Source organism: Sphaeramia orbicularis, chromosome 12 (assembly GCF_902148855.1).
Source record: "Sphaeramia orbicularis chromosome 12, fSphaOr1.1, whole genome shotgun sequence".
Taxonomy (NCBI): Eukaryota; Metazoa; Chordata; class Actinopteri; order Kurtiformes; family Apogonidae; genus Sphaeramia; species Sphaeramia orbicularis.
This window is the reverse complement of record NC_043968.1, coordinates 43,421,145-43,439,883: the sequence shown is the minus strand read 5'-3', so window position 1 is coordinate 43,439,883 and position 18,739 is coordinate 43,421,145. Positions and strand designations below refer to the sequence as shown.

General features: G+C 39.1%; 1 protein-coding gene across 6 annotated transcripts in view; it reads right to left on the bottom strand.

Annotated features, from left to right (window-relative positions):
- The window catches only part of chchd3a (coiled-coil-helix-coiled-coil-helix domain containing 3a), an 89,597-nt gene that overhangs the window by 66,704 nt on the left and 4,154 nt on the right, over positions 1–18,739 (bottom strand). For all 6 annotated transcript variants that reach the window (XM_030149311.1, XM_030149312.1, XM_030149314.1 and 3 more), the window contains one exon: positions 9,135–9,228. In XM_030149311.1, coding sequence (XP_030005171.1) covers positions 9,135–9,228 — 94 coding nt within the window. The remainder of the gene's footprint in view (positions 1–9,134; positions 9,229–18,739) is intronic.

The following is an 18,739-nucleotide window of genomic DNA, read 5'->3' as shown; positions in this document are numbered from 1 at the left end:
GAATTACAAAGTAGTATGAATGTAGTAGGTGACAAGTCTGAAGAGTCTGTACTATGCCAAAAATAAATGTATACGTACTACACTGCCCAAATTTGTCAGTATGTTGCTTAAACATTCTGTTACATACTACGTTCAACAAAGCATCACAGTCAGTGTCCTTATCTTTAGTCTAACGGTTGGTCACATTTACCATAATTAGTGTATTACTGTCATTTGTTCTGGAGTTTGGGTCTAACTTTCCCATTTACATACAATAAATGCAGCCATGTTCTGTAGCTGAGACTTGTAATGGCATATTTATGTACAAGGAACTGCTATTGTACGATTGTCTATGATACATGATGATATATTCTGAATAGATATATAGATATAGATACATTATGAAAATGACTATTTTAGTAAAAAGCACTACATTCTCACATAAAAAAGCTAAGAAGCTGGCCAACACCAGGTTTAGACTGACAGCGACAATTAACATGAACCATCACATTATAATCAAGCAATTTTACTGAGCTGTAACTTAAACAAACCTCTGTCAACACCTGTGAACAGCTGACAGGCAATAGTGTTGAAGATGATAAGCTTGATGGCTACGGCCTAAGTAGTACGCTGCATTAAAGGAGTGATATTTTGCTTTTCTAGATGGAATTATGCATTTTAAAACATTTCCCTGTGGTCTTCATAAACTGTAAATGCTATTCTTGGGTCTGAATTCTTCATTAATTCAACTCCACAGGTCCATCTTCAACCCTATTTCTGAGTAATGACACCAGAAAGGTAGTTTTGAGCACTGGCACATGACCCCACCCCCTCCAGGTTGTTGGCTGTGCTTCTCTGTCCCGTTCAGCCACTTGTGTTCATTAATACAACCAACAACTGAACATTTTAGGTAATCGGCTCGAAGTTTGGACATATTTTCAGTATGGACTACAACCGCTGCTGCTGACAAACAATTATGGCATACTTAGAGAAATGTTTATCGGAAGTCTTGACCTTATATGTGCTAATGTTGTGACGTGACTAGTTATAAAACGTAACAAATTAAGAAGGAATTAAAACGGGTTGTAGAAATCCACTCGATTTTGTCAGAATGAATAGCTTTGCAGCACCTGGAGGGTTCAAATTCAAACTTTATGAACTGTTAGGGTCCAAATACACAAATAAATGTACCAAAGACTAATAAAAGTGGGTTTAGCAAAATATGACTCCTTTAATGTTCACATTCAGCTTACTACACTCTATACTGCAGAGAAAACAGCATGAAGTATCCAATATAAATCAACGCAGCATATAGCATGCAGTATCCAGGATGTGACTGTAAACACAGCCTGTGCGTTCCTCAGCCTTTCACCCATTAATGCTTCCTATTGTCTACCCGTCATCCACCTTAGACGTATCTCAGTACAATCTGCCTGGCAGGATGAATTCTGACAGACCGGCATAATAGCACAGGCTTGACCCAAGTGCCTTGAAACAAAGGCATTTAAAGGCCCAATGCAATATTGATGTTAGGAATAATGTCGCTGAATACTGACTATGAATATTTTATGAAGCTATGCACTCTCCCTGACACACAAACACACATGCACCACACCTGAATGAAGCTCCAACAAAATGCTGGAGTTAAGAGATAGTTGGAAAACAAAGCACAATGGGGACATTAATTTAGAAGGATCCCCAGACTGGTGAGGCTACTCCATCAGTAGCCTAGCGTCAAAAGGGGACATTATTTTCAATTCCTCCGTCGCTTCAGATGTTAGAGCTGGTGTGTAAAGCTCAAACACTCCACATCAAGCATGAGAGGTGGAATACATTCGGCAATGTACATATCTCAGACATTCAGTTTGCTCGGAAAATTTTGTCAATACCTGTCCGATTGAACTACCATCTCCAACTTTAACAAGTGCTGTACCTTCTGATCCAAGGAATTGGAGTACTCAAGACATTCTTATACTTGTAACGGTTTCATGTGATTTATGCGTGTGCAGGTTTATGAAAAGAAAAGGCCATTTGGAGAATAAGTGCTTTGTTGAAAATAACGATTATCTATCCATGGAAGTATATGTGAATAGACACAAAAAGGATATTCTCACAACTTACACTATTTATTGGACACTTACATGTGTGCATGCACCTGCAGGTCCATGTGTAGTGTTACAATTGCTAAAAATTGCAAAGGGCAACATTCTGCACAGACATTTCCAACGTGCAGTTCTGCTAGAGCAGAACTGACTGAGTGGGATGTGAAGATATGGGAACTTAGTTACTAATGTAAATAGTGCAATAATTTGTGGTTAGCTGTCTGAAAGATTGCTGCATGAATACTTGGGATAGTTTTTTGAGGATTTCCTTTGGTGTTCGGTGCTATTGTCAGTATTGTGCTAGTCAATCAGTAGGTGGATGGCTCGCGCAGAAGGAATTAGTATTAAAATAATGCTCTGTATGTTGCTTGTGTGTTGTTACTTGGTTCCTGGAATGTGTTTCAGTTCCCAGAACAAAGATTGATGTTTCGTATTTCAACAGTGGTGTCTAAAATCAGTCCCTAATTTACTCATTAACTATTCCCTAAATAATACACATGAAGCTATTCACCGAGTAGAAAGCAGTAAACAGCGATTTTGGGCAATTACACATCATCATTCAGCATCAAGACAGAAATATGAGGTGCGCACTACTGCAATTTTCATATCTGTAAAATGTGACATGTTGCATTGTAAGAACATAGTGCACATGTATCAGAGTACTTCTTTCATGCTATTTGCAAGTTTTAGCTCGAGAAATTGTCATCCTCAGAATTTTTTAATCTAAAATAAATACAGCGCACTATACTAAATACAGGGTGATTAAGCACATTTTGGTTGTTAGTGTGTCCTCATAGTTTAATGGTTACTAGTGGCTCGCTATGCTATTCTGTTTGGTAACCAGGTTACAGGTGTTGGAGATGTTGGAGTCCAGTGTCTGTTCGTTATTTATTATTTGTATGTATGAGCTTGTTGCTGTAGAGACACTCGATGTGAGGCTGTTGCACAATAAGTATAATGTACCATGGCTGGGAAGTAAACCTCAGCGCCAAATTAAAACCAGCAAAATGCCAAGTACTGAGGAAGTAGTTCTGCTTATCATTTTATATAGCTGTATACAATTCTCCAAGGATCACAGTGTGCTTCCAGGACCTGTATGATTAGGAACTATCCTCAAAACATTTTGAAAGATAGAGTACAGCATTAAGTGTTATTTCACTTTAGAAAAGAAGCAATAACAAGGAAAAAGTACAATGCACACTGGGAAGCTCCTGAGCTATAAAACATTTGCTTGTTGTGACAGTCAAACTTACCTCTAGATGAGCAGTTAATAACTAATACCTTTGTTGATAGTGTAATAGAGAGAGATACAGCAAAGGTAATCAGCTGTGGATAGCACCATTCACTCCCATGGATAAACATAAATAAACCAATAAAAACTGAGTTACCAAATATACTGTGCAGCTGTTGATATACCTAATATACAGATGCATAAATTCTATGCAAAGGAAACAGAGCAGTAAAACTAACTGCTCTAGACTGAACTTTATTAGATTTTTTAATGCAGCAATCTGTGGATCATGTTTCCTTATTTGGATCCATTTGGTAAACACCAGTAAATGTTATTTAATTTTGGGTATGAATGTTCAGTGAACACTTACAATGTTTGTTATCTACACATCTGACCACTTTTTAACCATTTTGAAATGATTAAAATTCACACAATAGCCAACCTTATAGTGCACCATGTTGCTTTCAAAATTAACAGTGTTTCGTGATAAGTGAGAAGATGGTAGTAGGAGGAAAGAAATGTCTCTGATTCAGAAAGGAAATTACCTTAATTAGTTTGTACTGGAGAGCTATTTTCCTCCATACATCTCATTTTACTAATGACAGCTTTATCTGCATGTGTGTAATTCACTGTGGGAAAAAAAATAAAACACAATATTTAAGAACACTAGATTTATTCAGGCTTAGACTATGTGTCTGTCTGATCAGTGAGCAATAAAGAATTTAATAGGCTGGTTAGTTAACAGAGACAAAAAATAGAAGCTCTAAGAGAAGGTCAGCATTCTCACTCTAAAGTGTGACATGCAATTATATTGCACAAGACTATGAAAGCTTCTTGGCTACATGCTGAAATAATGGGCTGGAGTTTCCTAACAAAGACCAATATTTAACAGTTGGACACTCAAACACAAGTGTTCATAAAACCTGGTGAAGATTGGGAAAAAGCAAGACAACAGAATGAGAATAGAGCAAGATATTGAGAAAATAGGCCAAACAAAAGTGAGAAATATAGGAGATGTGGAATAAGGGAAACAGAAAGAAGAGGGAAGGAATAGAGACACTAACTGAAGGGCAAGGTGGAAAACCTGAGAGAATAGAAATGAAAGAAGATGGGTACGAATAGTGACACAGGATGAGTTAGGCTGAGGAGGGAGAGACAGGATGGTGTAAGAGTTCTCTCCCCATCATCCCTCCTTCTCTCTCATCCTTTTCTCTAAGTCGTTCTGCTCTGATGATTCACAGAGAAGCGGCAGAGGCAAATCTGCTCCCTGCAGCCGCTCCTTGCTACAAATGAGTTTAGGCTGCACCCAAATTAACTCCACACAGAGCCCTTACTTCACTCCTACCAGAGCAAAACATGCAAAGCTAGATCTTTGGAGTTCATTTATGAACCCTTAGGCTTAACAAAAAAAACACAGCTTAATCTAAACATGGCTGTTTCTCAAAAATCCCTAAATCGGAGTGTCCTAAACAGCAATAATTTATTGTGTTCGGGTGCCTAATGGAGGTCTGGTGTCCTTTAAACAAGAAACTATTATTTTGTTTCACTATTTCTGTAATTTTATCTATATATAAATTTAGCTATATAAATGTTTCAGTTTAGTAAGTAAGACCTATAACACTGTTAGCTTGAAAAATACTAAATTAATTTAAAAAAAAAGTCTCAGAAGTAAATGCATTAAAAGAGTAAAAAGTTTTGATGTTCAGGGTTAGGATAGTGAAAATTTTTTCAAATTATTTTGATATGAAGCCAGACACTGGAATAACAGATTCTACCACTGGATATCGTAGAAAGAAATGAGACTGCCAAAGCCCATGACTGGGTAGTGACTCCAGTCCACTAGGTGGTGGTAATGCAACTGTAAACTGCTTTGCCAAACAACAAATAAACACTAAAGAGAAGAGGCAGGAGCAAAGCAGCATGAAAGGATATGAGAATAAGCAGTAAATGCCACAGTAAATAGTGAACACAGCAGTGACTGAAGCTCTCGCCATGTGACCATCATCACCATCACCTGTTCCTGGCCACAAACCTCGATCAGCAGCAAAGAAAAGACGAGACAGAAACAGAAGCAAAACATGAGTAAGTGATCTCTTTTCACCACTGGAGACAGATCTTGGTGAGTGTAGAGAGGACAATGTGAAGTTTGACAGCATTCCTTATTCAGGTTTTGCACATACGTCACATGATCATGTGGTTTTCTGTTTACGACGCCATATTGGTAGGCAAGCTTTCCTTGGATCGTACAATTGCCCATTGTTGGTGATATTTATCTTTCTCCTGTGTAGATCAACAATAACATAAAGCTTTAAGCAGTGTAATCATGGTAACCACATGTGTTGCGGTTGGTTGCAATAGATGAGTTTCATGTGATGTATACATACATTAAGCCTTGGAGGAGGAAGTCATGCCGAGTTCGTAGTGTGTTAAACGATGGACCTGCTAAACTCCTGTGGGCCGTTTATTACTTAGCTTTCACCAATTATAAGTTAGGCGGAAAGACCACTCAGTTCCATTGGTGGCAGTGGTGGTCCTGTTCTGCGGACCGCTGTTTCTAGTTATCACCGCGGTTAGCGTAGCTTCTCAGTATAGTTAGCCTGCATGCCTGTTGCGCTTAGCAGCGTGGAAAAAAAGAATTGTCATCATGTGGTACGGTGATGAAGACCCCTTTAAACCTACCAGGAGGGCTTCCCCTGGACTATCACCCTATAGAGACAGAGTGATTGTGGATCTACCTGCTCCCTTTGCCGGCCGGCAGCCAGAGTTTCCTCAGCTGGAAGTGGCAGTCGGAGCTGCGGCGGGCGACACCGGTGAGTTCAGCAGGGAGCTGGTGACAATACTCCCCACCCGTTGGTGCAAGTCTGCTTTTCTACTATGGGACAGCCTTCCCGATGTGGTCAAGTCAAATTACGTGGCCGTGAAAGAGAAGATGGGATCGGCTTTTGGACAGAGAAAGTTAATGGACCGTTTTACAGCTAACATATTGGCTCGTTCACAAGTTCCGGGTGAGAGCCTGGAGGTGCACGCGGCTGATGTGAGCCGGCTGGTAGCTGGTACTCGTGTTTTTGCCTCCGAGTTGCACGTGCATTACTGTTGTTAGTAAACACTGAAATTCATCTATGGTGCCTTTATCACAAGCAGACATATTCGCAAATAACAAAACATGCAAACACGAGTCCAAAAGAAAAACACGATATAAAGCAACAGTTCTGACTTTCTGGATCCAGATAGTGTGCCTACCAATATGGTGGTGTAAACAACAATCACATGACCAGTGACATCAGCTGCAAGTCCTGACTAAGCAGGTAGCTTGACAGAACTTTGCGGAAACATATCATGATAGCTAATTGTAAAACATCATTGAAAGTGTAAATAACAAAGTTTGCCTTTGCAAGTGTCTGGTAAATACTGACATCCTCTATTAAGAGTTGGAGGTTTTTTTTTTATCTTAATCTTACAAATTGCTGTTTTAATATGCTTATTACATAATGAAATGAATTGCACAGTGCTACATTTAATATAATGGCTTTTAGCATCATTTTCAGGTTGATTATACTTGCTGTGCAGGTAAAAGATTCAGCATAATCACTGAGGACACTTCAACAGCAGCGAACTGCAGGAGAAATTACTGGCACAGAACACGACCTTGAGATTTTGGTTACCTTACATGTGTGTGTTCTTTCTCATTGACCTGGAGGTTCATATATTCTTCCATTCCCCTGTGTTCCAGCTGTGCGGCAGTTTCACTGCAGGGTTTTATATCTGTGTGGCACTGTGTAGTCTTGTTAGCTGAGCTTTGATACACTCGCACAAAAAGACCATTTTACCTCTTACTCCAATTTTGTAGCAAAAGCTACACAGTCTCCTCACAACAACTCTTCCACAGTCACACAGTCCAGGCCACAATCATTGTGCAGTTACAATCACAATTTAATTATGGTTCAACAACCCTGATGAAAAAGAGTTTCTCATCTATTTAAATAAAGACTGTACCAGTCACCTTTAACTTCTAATAACAACAAATGAATAGGAAATGTCAGTCGCAGTTGAAAAAAAAAAAAAAGTGGAAGTTATTTTCAGAGCACTGTATAAAAAAATTATTATCTTTATTGCTCTATATAAATGTCACCTTATATGCATGTATGTTTGCAATGTGGGCATGTATAATACTGATCATTTTTACATTTTATCCTAAAGGTAAAGGTAGGTTAAGACTACCACATAACTCCAATATAAAACAAGACACAGTATGGCTGAAATCTATTCCTATGTAATTGATTTTATTCAGTAACCCTATAAACAGTCAGGTCTTAGGTAGCAGGTTGTATTTTTTTTAAAGGTAAAGTATATTTTATACAGTATACAGGATATTAGAAGTGCTACCGTGACAAATATCATTTTTCTTGGTAGTGTTCTTTCAGAATAGAAAAATATTGCTTGCATTTGCCTGAGCAAACATCACTGGCTGCACTTACATCACAGTCCAGTACCAGTGTACCAGACGAGATGGTGAATGTGATGAGTGAGGAAATGAAACTTACAAGAGAAAAACAGCCAACAAGGACACACAAAAAAACTGAAGTAATATGTCTTTAAACAGAAACGCACATGGCCACATACGACAGGCCACTGACGATTGGTTATTTACCATCCAAGTCTTCTTGCGTGAAAGCGCAGCTTGAGCCATGCAGAACAAAAAATTGAGGGCATGAAAGCCACAATGATTTCAATTAATAGCAAGGAGGGTGTAATTTTGAAGCACTTACTCTGAATAGACATCAATAAGTAAGCTGCAGGAAGCAGTTACATCAAAAAAATAAAACGGCCAAGAAAAAAAAACATCAATAGACAAATGATTTCTCAAGACCACTTGTTAATTTCTGTCTTCTTAAATAAGCTTCTAAAATGAGGCTAATCAATAGGCTAGCTCGACCTCTTCCTGGATACAGAAGGTTGTATCTTTTCCTCAAAGGTTTAAGGATGCATTTACTGACTAATCAGAGATGTTCATTTACTGAAGTCTGCTGAAGACCATCCAGAATAATTATGGGGGGGGTGGGGGTGAAACACAATTATCAGACATTACTGTATTTCCACCTGCTTATTTAGGGTCAAAAAGGAGAGCGGAGGAAGGATAAGATGGGAGACACAGCAAGAAAGAAAAGAGTGGAGTATGCTCCTCACATGAAGAAGTGTATGTTTCTTCATCAGGCAGGGCTAATGGATCACCCACTCAACACCCAGGAAATTACCTCAGGATAGCTCCCTCCTTTCTCAGGTGTGATTAATTGATCTAAAGAGACAGATAGAAGAGGAGAAGAAGCCAGGAGAATGGGAGAAAAAGTGCTGATGTGCTTCGGAAGAGAGAAAGATTAGAAAGACTGGAGCTGACCTTTTTGACTATTAATGAGAACGGAAAATGGCGACATCTGAAAATGTCCTCGGTTTCTAATGAAATCCTGAAACAGGAATTGACACTAGAGCAGAACCTGGATTCAGTCTATTACAAACCATAGAAAAAAAAGGTAGGACAGGGAGGAAAGGGTAAGAGATCTGTGTGAGACAGGTTGAGAACTGCACCTAACAACAACACAGATGAAAACTTTTAACAATCCACAGATTTGGATTTCAACTCTATAACACAAATTACAATAATAGATTCACATCGGACAGAAATAAAACATTTGGCAACACTAGAGATCTTTGTGCAATGCTATCCCGCACTTAAACATTGTATGCTTTTGTGTGTGTGTGTGTGTGTGTGTGTGAGGGTGTGTGTGTGTGTGTGTGTGTGTGTGTGTGTGTGTGTGTGTGTGTGTTACCAGGCTTGCAGCTCTTGCTCTGCCTTGGCCCTCTCTTTCTCCAAGCCTATATACAGCTCATCAGTGATCTTCCTCCTCAGGGCCTCTTCATCAACTGGGGACAAAAAGAGGAAGAAGTAGAAAGAGGTAGAAAGAAAGTTAGAATAAGAGAATTTTAAGAGCAGTTGTTTTCTGAGTGCCTAATTGTATTCACTGTGAAAAAAATAAAGAGTCAAATGTGCTTTGTTTAAAAAAAAAACATTTAGGCTATAATGAGGAGTGGAAGGAGTCTGTTTAGTAGAAGCCGTCCTGGTTCTAGTAACATGGCGTTTGTTGAGTTGGATGTGTTCTCTTTGCTCCTGCTGTGAATGAGGGAGGTGGGCCTCAGGCTGCCACGCTATATGCGGTATGTTGGTAAAGTGGCAAAAAGACACATCAAAAAACCAAAACATCACAAGATAATCAAAGTAGATATAACAAAACAGAAAAAATGCAGTCAACACACATGCATCTTCCACCCTCCAATCACAGCACTGCGCCGCATATCTACCAATATTCATGACAGCGACATCACCCATGTATGACTCCATGTCCTCACTGGTCTATCTTGGCAGGTAATTAAGCATGAAAGTAAAGATGCCAGCCAGCGACCAGGCCAAAACGTGCTCTGAAGACAGAAGTGCCATGCAGTGTGCTGCGACACTGCAGTGAAGGGGGGAGTGTCTGAGAGTGTCAAGATTACTCTCCCACTGCATTAGTTAGATGGGATAATCCCTATTGTCAGGGTCCATTATTACCTGGTAGCGCTTGGTAACTGCAGGCCGTCTGAAGGGTAAACATCCGCACAAAAACCTAATTCCAGCTAAATCAGATTAACAGTACAAAAGTACAAATCCTTTTCTTATTACCTTAAGGCTACGGCTGTAAAGTAAATACAGACATATTATCAGAAACTTCTGATATACAACGACCTTAAGATATGGCGCTAGGACTTATACAGCCATGGCTTTCTATCCACCTCCAACAATGACTGAACCCTTCATTCGCTGCTGCAGCTTTTTAAACATTCATACAATCACCCCATTTTAAACTGAAAACTTATTTTTCAAAAACATACCCTTTGGATTTGTAATCAAATATCTATTTCATTATTGTTTATTTGTTTTGACCAAAAAGAGAGTGACTGTCACAGTGCAAAGGAAATGACTCCAGATCAACACCATAATCCAATTAAATTTTGTGTTTCGTAGAGTCTGCCTGAAGCATAACCAGCTACCTTCTATATTCACAGGTTTTAAACCCCCTTTTGGACACAAATGACAAACTACAAAGTTCTGAGGGGGGTTGTTTAATATCAAAAAAAAAAAAAAAAAATCTTGTTTTAAAATGACATTTTCTCTATTAGCAGCGGCAATGTCCTTTGATCAGAGAAGAACAAGGAAACTTCAACATTTCCTTCAGCTTTAAAGTTGTGAGAGAAGGCAAATTTGCCATAGCAAAATAGAATTTCCAGTGTAAAGAAGTGGATTTTCTAGACTGATGCTTGTTGTGGCCCAGTCTTAGGAGTTAACACCGAGAGTTTTGTGGTGTTCTGCTCCTTTTGAAGCATTAAATAAGACTCCAAGAATAAGAATTCGATTTAAATTCAACATCAGTATCTAATATCTCTTCTCACATCTTCACATTCATCAGTTAGCTTAAAGATGTTTACTTTCTTCAGTGGCTTACTGTAAAAATAAAAGTATGGTAAATAACGATAAAGCTACTGTTGCAGCAGGTCATTCGGCTCCTCATTAACATGGATGTCTTCCTCCACCTTCTGTCATTGCTGTCTTCTTCAGCAGTTTCGTCTCACCCACACAGTTAATAATATGCTCTAAAGTGACGTTGTCCTTAAATATACAAAATCAAACTACAGTAAGCTTTACATTGTCTCTGATTTTCACCTTCTCTGCAGTAAACCACACCTAATGAAAGTAAGATGAAAAAGTGTGAAGTCAAGGGCATTTTTTTTTTTTTTTAACTTCAGAAGAAACTCGAGCATGAACAGAGGTGATGACTGACAGCTGACAACTTTTTACTGCATGGAGTATCCTCAAAGACAGAGACTGCTGTCACCTACTGTCCAGATAGTGAAAAATATTATCCATCATTTCTTGACAGTACTAAGCTTACATTGATCTCATTGAAGAGGAGAGTCTAATTACCACTCTGAAAAGAGTTACAGCAGGAAAACAACCTGTGGGAGGACTCAATCCTAGATAATGTTCTAAATTTATATCAGAACAATATGTTATGTCTGGCTCATTTCATCTATGATCACTAAATCTGCTTCAACTGTTTCTTATTTGGTGTTGTGCCATTTTCTGTTAAGATTCTTAAGGTAGATGGCACTTTAAGGTTAAACCCCATCATAATAAACCTTCTCTCCATCAGGTAAAAGTGGCATTAAAGCGTAAACTGCCCTTTAAAATATGTCCCACGCTCATTGAAAATATGTACCCTTTAGCAGTATACTCTGAAAAGTAACATTTTAAGAAGTCCTCTAAGTTAAGGCACGCCTAAGCATCTCGTCATTTATCACATCATCCTCTCCAGCCCTGCAGAGAGAGGCTTCAGATAGCTAGCGGGCCCACAGGGTCAGCCAGAGAACAGCTTCTGATATGATAAACACTGTCTGGGGTCCTTGAGGGAGGCTGGTTAGGGTCAGAGACAATTCCAGATCGACAGAGCCCGTGTCAATCCTGAGTAGGACATGTAAATGTTAAAAAGATTAAAAACTCATCATCTTTTTAGACGTGTCCCCATGCTTTCCTGTTCCACCAATCACTAAACCCTGTGGAAAAACGCACAGAGGAGGAGAGGCGGTGGAGCACAGGCTATTGGCAGTGGAGATAATAGACGAAGGCAAATTGCGTTTCTCATCAGAAGTTTCATTAACCCCAGGACCCGCGTGGAGGGCATAATCTGTAACATTACCACTTCCTCACGTTTCCTGCTCACACTCAGCGTAGTCACCACACACCTTTCACTGCGTTCAAATAATCAGAAAAAAACAGCAAAGTGCCACGAGCAAGCTTCAAGCTCTAAAAGGCAGGCAGACTTTAGACCGAACTGATCAGTTCACATTTCCACTAGATAACAGAAAAAGTCTGTTTCGAAAGGAGAGTGATACATTTCAGACTCACATTTATGCAAACACAAAGTCACCCACATGTCTCCCTTTGTGATCATTTGTCTCTTCAGTTTTCCCATTCTCTCTGCTGCTGCTGCTGAGAGACATCTTTAAGCAGGCTATAGTCCAGCGCAGTGTGTGGGCTCTGGCATATGAATATTTATAGCACATTGGAGACGGTGTAGGAGGTTCAACCTTGACTATGGTGTAATCAGCACACAAACCAACTCGGGCCATGATTTAGAGACAGCCGACCTGCTGAGAGCGTCACTTGATTCCCCAACTTTCGTGGACACACATAATCAATGCTGGTCTCACTGCAGTCATATTCTTTCAGGACTGGGCTGAACTTAACTTTAACGTGGGCTGCATCTGCATTCATCATACCCATCTTTCTGTTTTTGTTCTTTTAACAGAGCACACTAGATCAATCATCTAAATTGACTTTTTTGCTTTCCTTCATAATTGCTGTTGAGCCTGACTTGCATTAAGGTATGAAGCTACTTTGCAGGATGGATGTATACAGCACACCAAAGCTAATGTCAAAGGACGACATCAGTACAGCCAGTGATAAAACACTGCAGATATACTGTACACATGTGTTATTTCTCTTTTGCCTATTCAAGAAAAAAAATAACAATAATGAAGTGGTTTCTAGACTGGCTGAGTAAAGCTCTAACCACTCACAGAAGAAACACATGAGCACATCAGTCATCTTTCATGAATACAATGTTGTGGAATAAGCATTGCCTAACATTTACTGCACAAGGCTTACTACACACCTGTTTCAAAGCCGAGTGAAAAATTTCTGCACTTATCTTTAAGTCTGAAAACCAATTAACAAATACAACAAAGAGCTATGAAAAAAGGCAAAGCTGTTCTAATAGTAACATTTTTTTTCTATGAGAATCCATTATTATGTTCTTTTAATTTTCCAATAGGGTTTCTTCACATAAAATACAGTGTCCTAGCAGAGAAATACTTTGGCTAAATAAAAATGTTACCACATATACACACTTGCCCTCCAACTTCTTTCCTTAATGAGGCTTGGGGGTTTGTTATGTGAAACGGCGGAGGTGTCGTTTTAATCACTGGAGTCAGTGTGGCGTGGCATAAGTTGGCCTTTTTTAATTACCTCACTGATTGAGCACAGTCAAGGATGGGGAAGCCTGCCCACACCCTGGATGCCACCCTCTGAAACCTCTGCACCCAGGACCCATCCTGTAGCGTGTAATGAACAGGTAACATTCAAGTGTCCTCTGTCAGATATGGCAAGAGATGAAGGAAGTGCCACAAGCTAAGTCTAAAAGTTTACTTTGATAAAGAGAAGAGTAAGAAATTTTATGTGAGGCATTTGATGCATGTTGTATTTTGTTGTACAACCCTCAGAGGTAATCAGAGCAATCAAATGTTTGCTACAGCTCTCAATGAGACTCCTGAATGTGTTAACAGGTAGTTCGGCCCACATGCTTCCTGAGCAAAATGATTCAACTGACCCAAGCTTGATGGGTGTGTTCAAGGGGCTACAAATTTCCATAGAATTCCATGGCATAGATGTTTGATTGGATTCAGAGCTGAACTGGGTCATTATCTGCCTCTGGAGCCATGACCTACAACTAGGTTAAGCTCTCTGACAACTGGACAGCAGATTTTGCCCCAGACGTCCTTGACTGTCTGGAGATTTAACTGTACTCTGCACCCTGTGCCAGGTGCAGCGAGGCAGTGCCAAAACATATCCAAGCCTCCTCTACATCCCTCTGTACTGTAGATATGTTCTTTTCTTTGAAAGCTCAATATGTCTGCAAACAGAGAGCTGATGAGACTTTGCAAAAAGCTCCAGTTTTCACTCATCCATCCAAAGGCAATTCTCCCAGAAGGATCTGCCTTGTCGATATGCATTTAAAAAAATTCCAAACTGGCTTTTTTAGGTTTTTCTTTCAAAAGTAGAATCCTCCTGGGTTTCCTTCCATGGAGCCCCATTTTTGGCAGTCCTTGGGTCTTTTTGTACCAATCACACTATATTTTGGGGTGATTCTCCTTTTTCTGGAATTAACAGGGAGGTTGGCTACACTTCCAGGGACCTTAAACTTTTTGTCACTAGACTATCATTCTGTTTGTAGATGGTCTTGTAGCCTTTTATGTTACCATGCTTGTCTTTAACACAAATCTAACAAAAATCTCTCCTTTGTTTTCTTTCATCCATGTTCAGCATTGTACTGTACACACAACCGTACAAAACAGGATAACAAATACTTGGCTCCATCTAAACTTTTGGATTGAGTAATTATTAAATTGCAGGCAACTGTGACTCACCACAGGTGCATTCAAGGTGAAACAGATGCTTCAAATTCAATTGCTCTTCCGCATCTTCAAAAATATGCCAATAATACTGTCCACTGAAACTCCAGTATTTTCCTTGTATCTTTGCAAGGCACAGAAATACATAGGTGAATACAAAAAGATGTTTTCATTTCACAATTTTCTAGGGAGAAATTGAGTTATTTGGAGAGAAAAAAGTAGGAATGTCCATACTTTCAGCCACACCTGTGAACACTGATGGTAACATCATTTCAGCTCTTCACTATCATATCCACAGCTGGTACAAAATGATTTTTGTTTTGTTTTTTTTAATTAAAACAGTGGAACAAAAAATTACACAAAATTATCTGTAATTATGCATGGTTAAGTGAATTTCACTTCACCAACTATTCATGCATTTACAAAAATGTTTCACTATTTTGCTTTTTTTCTAATTTTCAGTAACTTCTCAGTTTATTTTCTGGAAAACTAGGCCTCGACTTCTGGTATCTACAGTCATAAAAATCAGTGGTATCAAATTGAATCTGATAGTGGCAGTAGCTAATATTTTACTTCTAAACTGGAAATAACATCTGGAAGGGAAAATAATAAATAGAAAGATCTGCATTTATTGAATTACATTTTGAGTTTGATCATCGGTTATTAAGATTTATTTAGGTATTTATTACGTAAACTTTGAGGCCTAACTTAGCAGTAATCCATCTGGTAATACAGTGAAAGATTAGTTTATGTCAGACATGCATACTGCATTTTAATATCAATATTTTAGAGGGGAGGGTGGGAATAGTACTGGCAAATATAATGGCATTACCCTGCTTCCAACTATTGTCATTATACGTGGGGAAAAAAGATTTGAGCCTCACACAGAAAGAGCAAGATGTTTGGATTTATACTGCATTATTTTTCAACAGTCCCCTTCAAACTCCACACACTAGTTCGATCTAATTGTCCAGTCATTGATACCCGATCATCGAACTCAACATCTTGGTTCCCTAACCAGCCCTCCACAGTAGCAGTCAGCTCATCATCATCCTAAAATCTCTGACTATGCCAGTGATTTTCAGCCTGGAAGAGAGATGGACATCCCTGGGGCCTTGGTCTGAATAATAGGGTGGGTGAGGGAGGAGATCGTAGCCACACTCGCACACAGCTTCCATTGCAACTCAGTTGGTGTGGACTAGTGCATTGTCCTGGTGAAGCACAATCCCACAACGGTTTTTTCCATGGCATTTCTCCTTGATGGATTGGCGCACCTGCTTCTGTAGGTTACCATAATATTCCCCATTCATTGTGCTTCCATGGGGCAGGCAGTCAATGTGGACCATCCCTCTGCTGTCCCAGAAAATGGTCGCCATAACCTTCTTGGTGACCTGGTGGCTTTGAACTTCTTTGTCTTTGGATATGTGGCATGTTTCCATTCCATCGATTCCTGTTTGCTCTCCGGATCAAAATGGTAAAGCCAGGTTTCATCACAGGTAACCACTCTAAAATTAAAATCATCTGGGTTGGCATTGTACCACTTTAGCAAGGCTCCACTGATGATAACCCTCAATAGCTTAATGTCATCTGAAAGCATTCTCAGGACCCATCATGCACATACCTTGGAAATGTGGAGTTTGTCATGAAGTGTGCCGTTTATGGATCCATATGAAAGGTATGTTACTTCTTCTAACTCATGGAGAGTGATATGGTGGTTTTCCCTCACTAGGTTGTGCACAGTGTCAGTGTTTACCAGGCTGGTACTAGTTGATGGCCGTTCTAACCAGGGGTCACCTTCTTAACTCTCTCTGTCACGCTCGAATTCCTCCACACAGTGATTGATAGTTGCAGAAGAAGGGGAAGACCCCCCATTAATGACAGTCAATCACTCTTCAACCTGTTTGACAGACTGACCCTCCAGAACTCCAAATTTTATCACCACTCTATACTCAGTTTTGTTCATTTTGCCAACTCACTGGGGTTATGTCTCTTCCACAAAGTGTTGTGACCAAACAACTGCAGCAAGCAACATGATCCCACATGCAATCAGTAGCTAAGACATTGCTGTGCATAAGGTGTGGTGCATTGTACCATCTGACTTGAGAAAATGTATGAGGCTCAAAACTTTTTGACATCCCCTCGTATGGACCTTCAGATTCTACTATCAGTTACACTCTATTCTTTTCTATCAGGTAAAAAACAGTTTTAGGACTTTAAAAAAGACTGTAACAAGTGAAGCATCAAATTTAGATTTAAAGTGAAACTTTCAGAAAGGTAAAATAAATCAGGTTGTTTGGTCCTCAAGATCTAGGTGAGTTTTGTTGAATTTTTTTCCCACTCTATTCATTCACTTCCAATCAAAGGCTCCCAACAAAATACACAAAAAGGCCACATACACAAATAACAAATGTTTTTGTTCCAAACTACCCGTTTATAGAAGGAGATACACTGAAACACCTTTTCTTGGGGATGCAGAAAATATTACAAAGCTACTGTGATTTGAGTACTCTCACAACCTGCAGGAAAGATAGGGGCAGAGCCACAGAGAAAGAGTTGTGACACGCTTTGATGTTGCTGCTACAGTGATCACATGGTTCATGTAAGCCTCAGTAGTTCCAAAACAAACCGCGCGCTATCATGTTCTACGGGACAGAAAGCAGCAAGTGCGTTATTGTTTGGTAAATATCAAAATAAACCACACACATGTATATTTCCAACTGTTGTTGCACTATTGTATGTATGTTTGTGTCAGTTATGCTTTCGAGTATGGAATTGACTACTGGAAGTATTGCATTTATTACTTTGAAAAGCTTTAAATTTGACAGTGTTAGCCATCTAGCTTCATGACTGCAGCAAGTAGGTTTACAAAACAAGTGCAGGACAAAAGGAACTACTTACAGGCATCACATGCCATTAGGAAACTTTAATAGATTACAAATAGAATAAAATAACTGGCAAAGTGGACCCATATTTCTACCCGCCGTAAATGACACTAATTAGCACATTACCTCAGCTGACAAATTTAACCAAACACCACCAGGTTCAGCAAAACAACTAAACTAAAACCTGCTGATAACTAAATCTGTACTAACGTTACTTTACCTTTGAAAATCCATAATTTTAGACATAGTAAAGAGCTAAAGCTGGTGAAGTCAAGCTAGCTAACTATCAGGCTAGAGCTGAAAATCAAACATAACGGTTGTATAAAATATAAATTTATACAAACGCTAACACATACCAAAGAAAAAAGAAATGTACAACATAAATGTCTGCTAATACAGGAAATACACTGGATTATTTGAAAGATGACAATATCTTATTAACATACCACTGGAGTTGCTCAATCAGCAGCAATAGAAATTAATGTGTTCCGATGCAGCGATATTCAATGTTTGGAACTATTGGCACCTCCATAACCCGGATGTAGGCCATATTTTGTCCGCCATTTTTTACAGTGGGAATCTCTGGAAGTGTCGCCACTCCGTTTTCTCTACCGCTCTAGAGAAGGGTTATCATGACAGCTTGTGCTCCACAGTGACAAGGCAGAATAGAGGGGCCACTAATTATAGCATCAATTTATTAACATTATTACAAGAAAGAATTTATCATTTCATTAACTGTCAGGGAAAGGCAATGAATCATAATATGGCCAAGGCTACTGTGAGGTCTATTTTTAAATGAAGACTAATTACAATCTGCAAGAAAAGTTGTAGAGAAAAAGCTTAAGGTGGCTTACAATAAACACCCATACAATAAATATCATTAAAATTGAATGTTGCTGGCATTAAAATAAATCCTCGAAGAGTTCATTTCCTTATAACCTCTTCCACCTAATTAACTACCAAAGAAGAACTACAGACATTTCTGACTAAAATAAGCCATTACCAGTTAACAGGCAGTTTCTTCATTCTGTATAACCACAGGGCCTAAGTTTAAAGTTTTGTCCAACACCCTCCAAAGTCAAAGCTCACTACTCTACCAGCACTTCAGAGAAATTCTATCAAACAGTTCTCTCATCTGAAACTGAAAAATAATTGTGCATAGTAAACACTCAAACAACAAGCCCTTGTGCATCTTTACAAATATATCCAAGACAGTAACAGAATATTTGAACAACTGTAAAATATCATATTCAAGAACAGCATTTGGACAA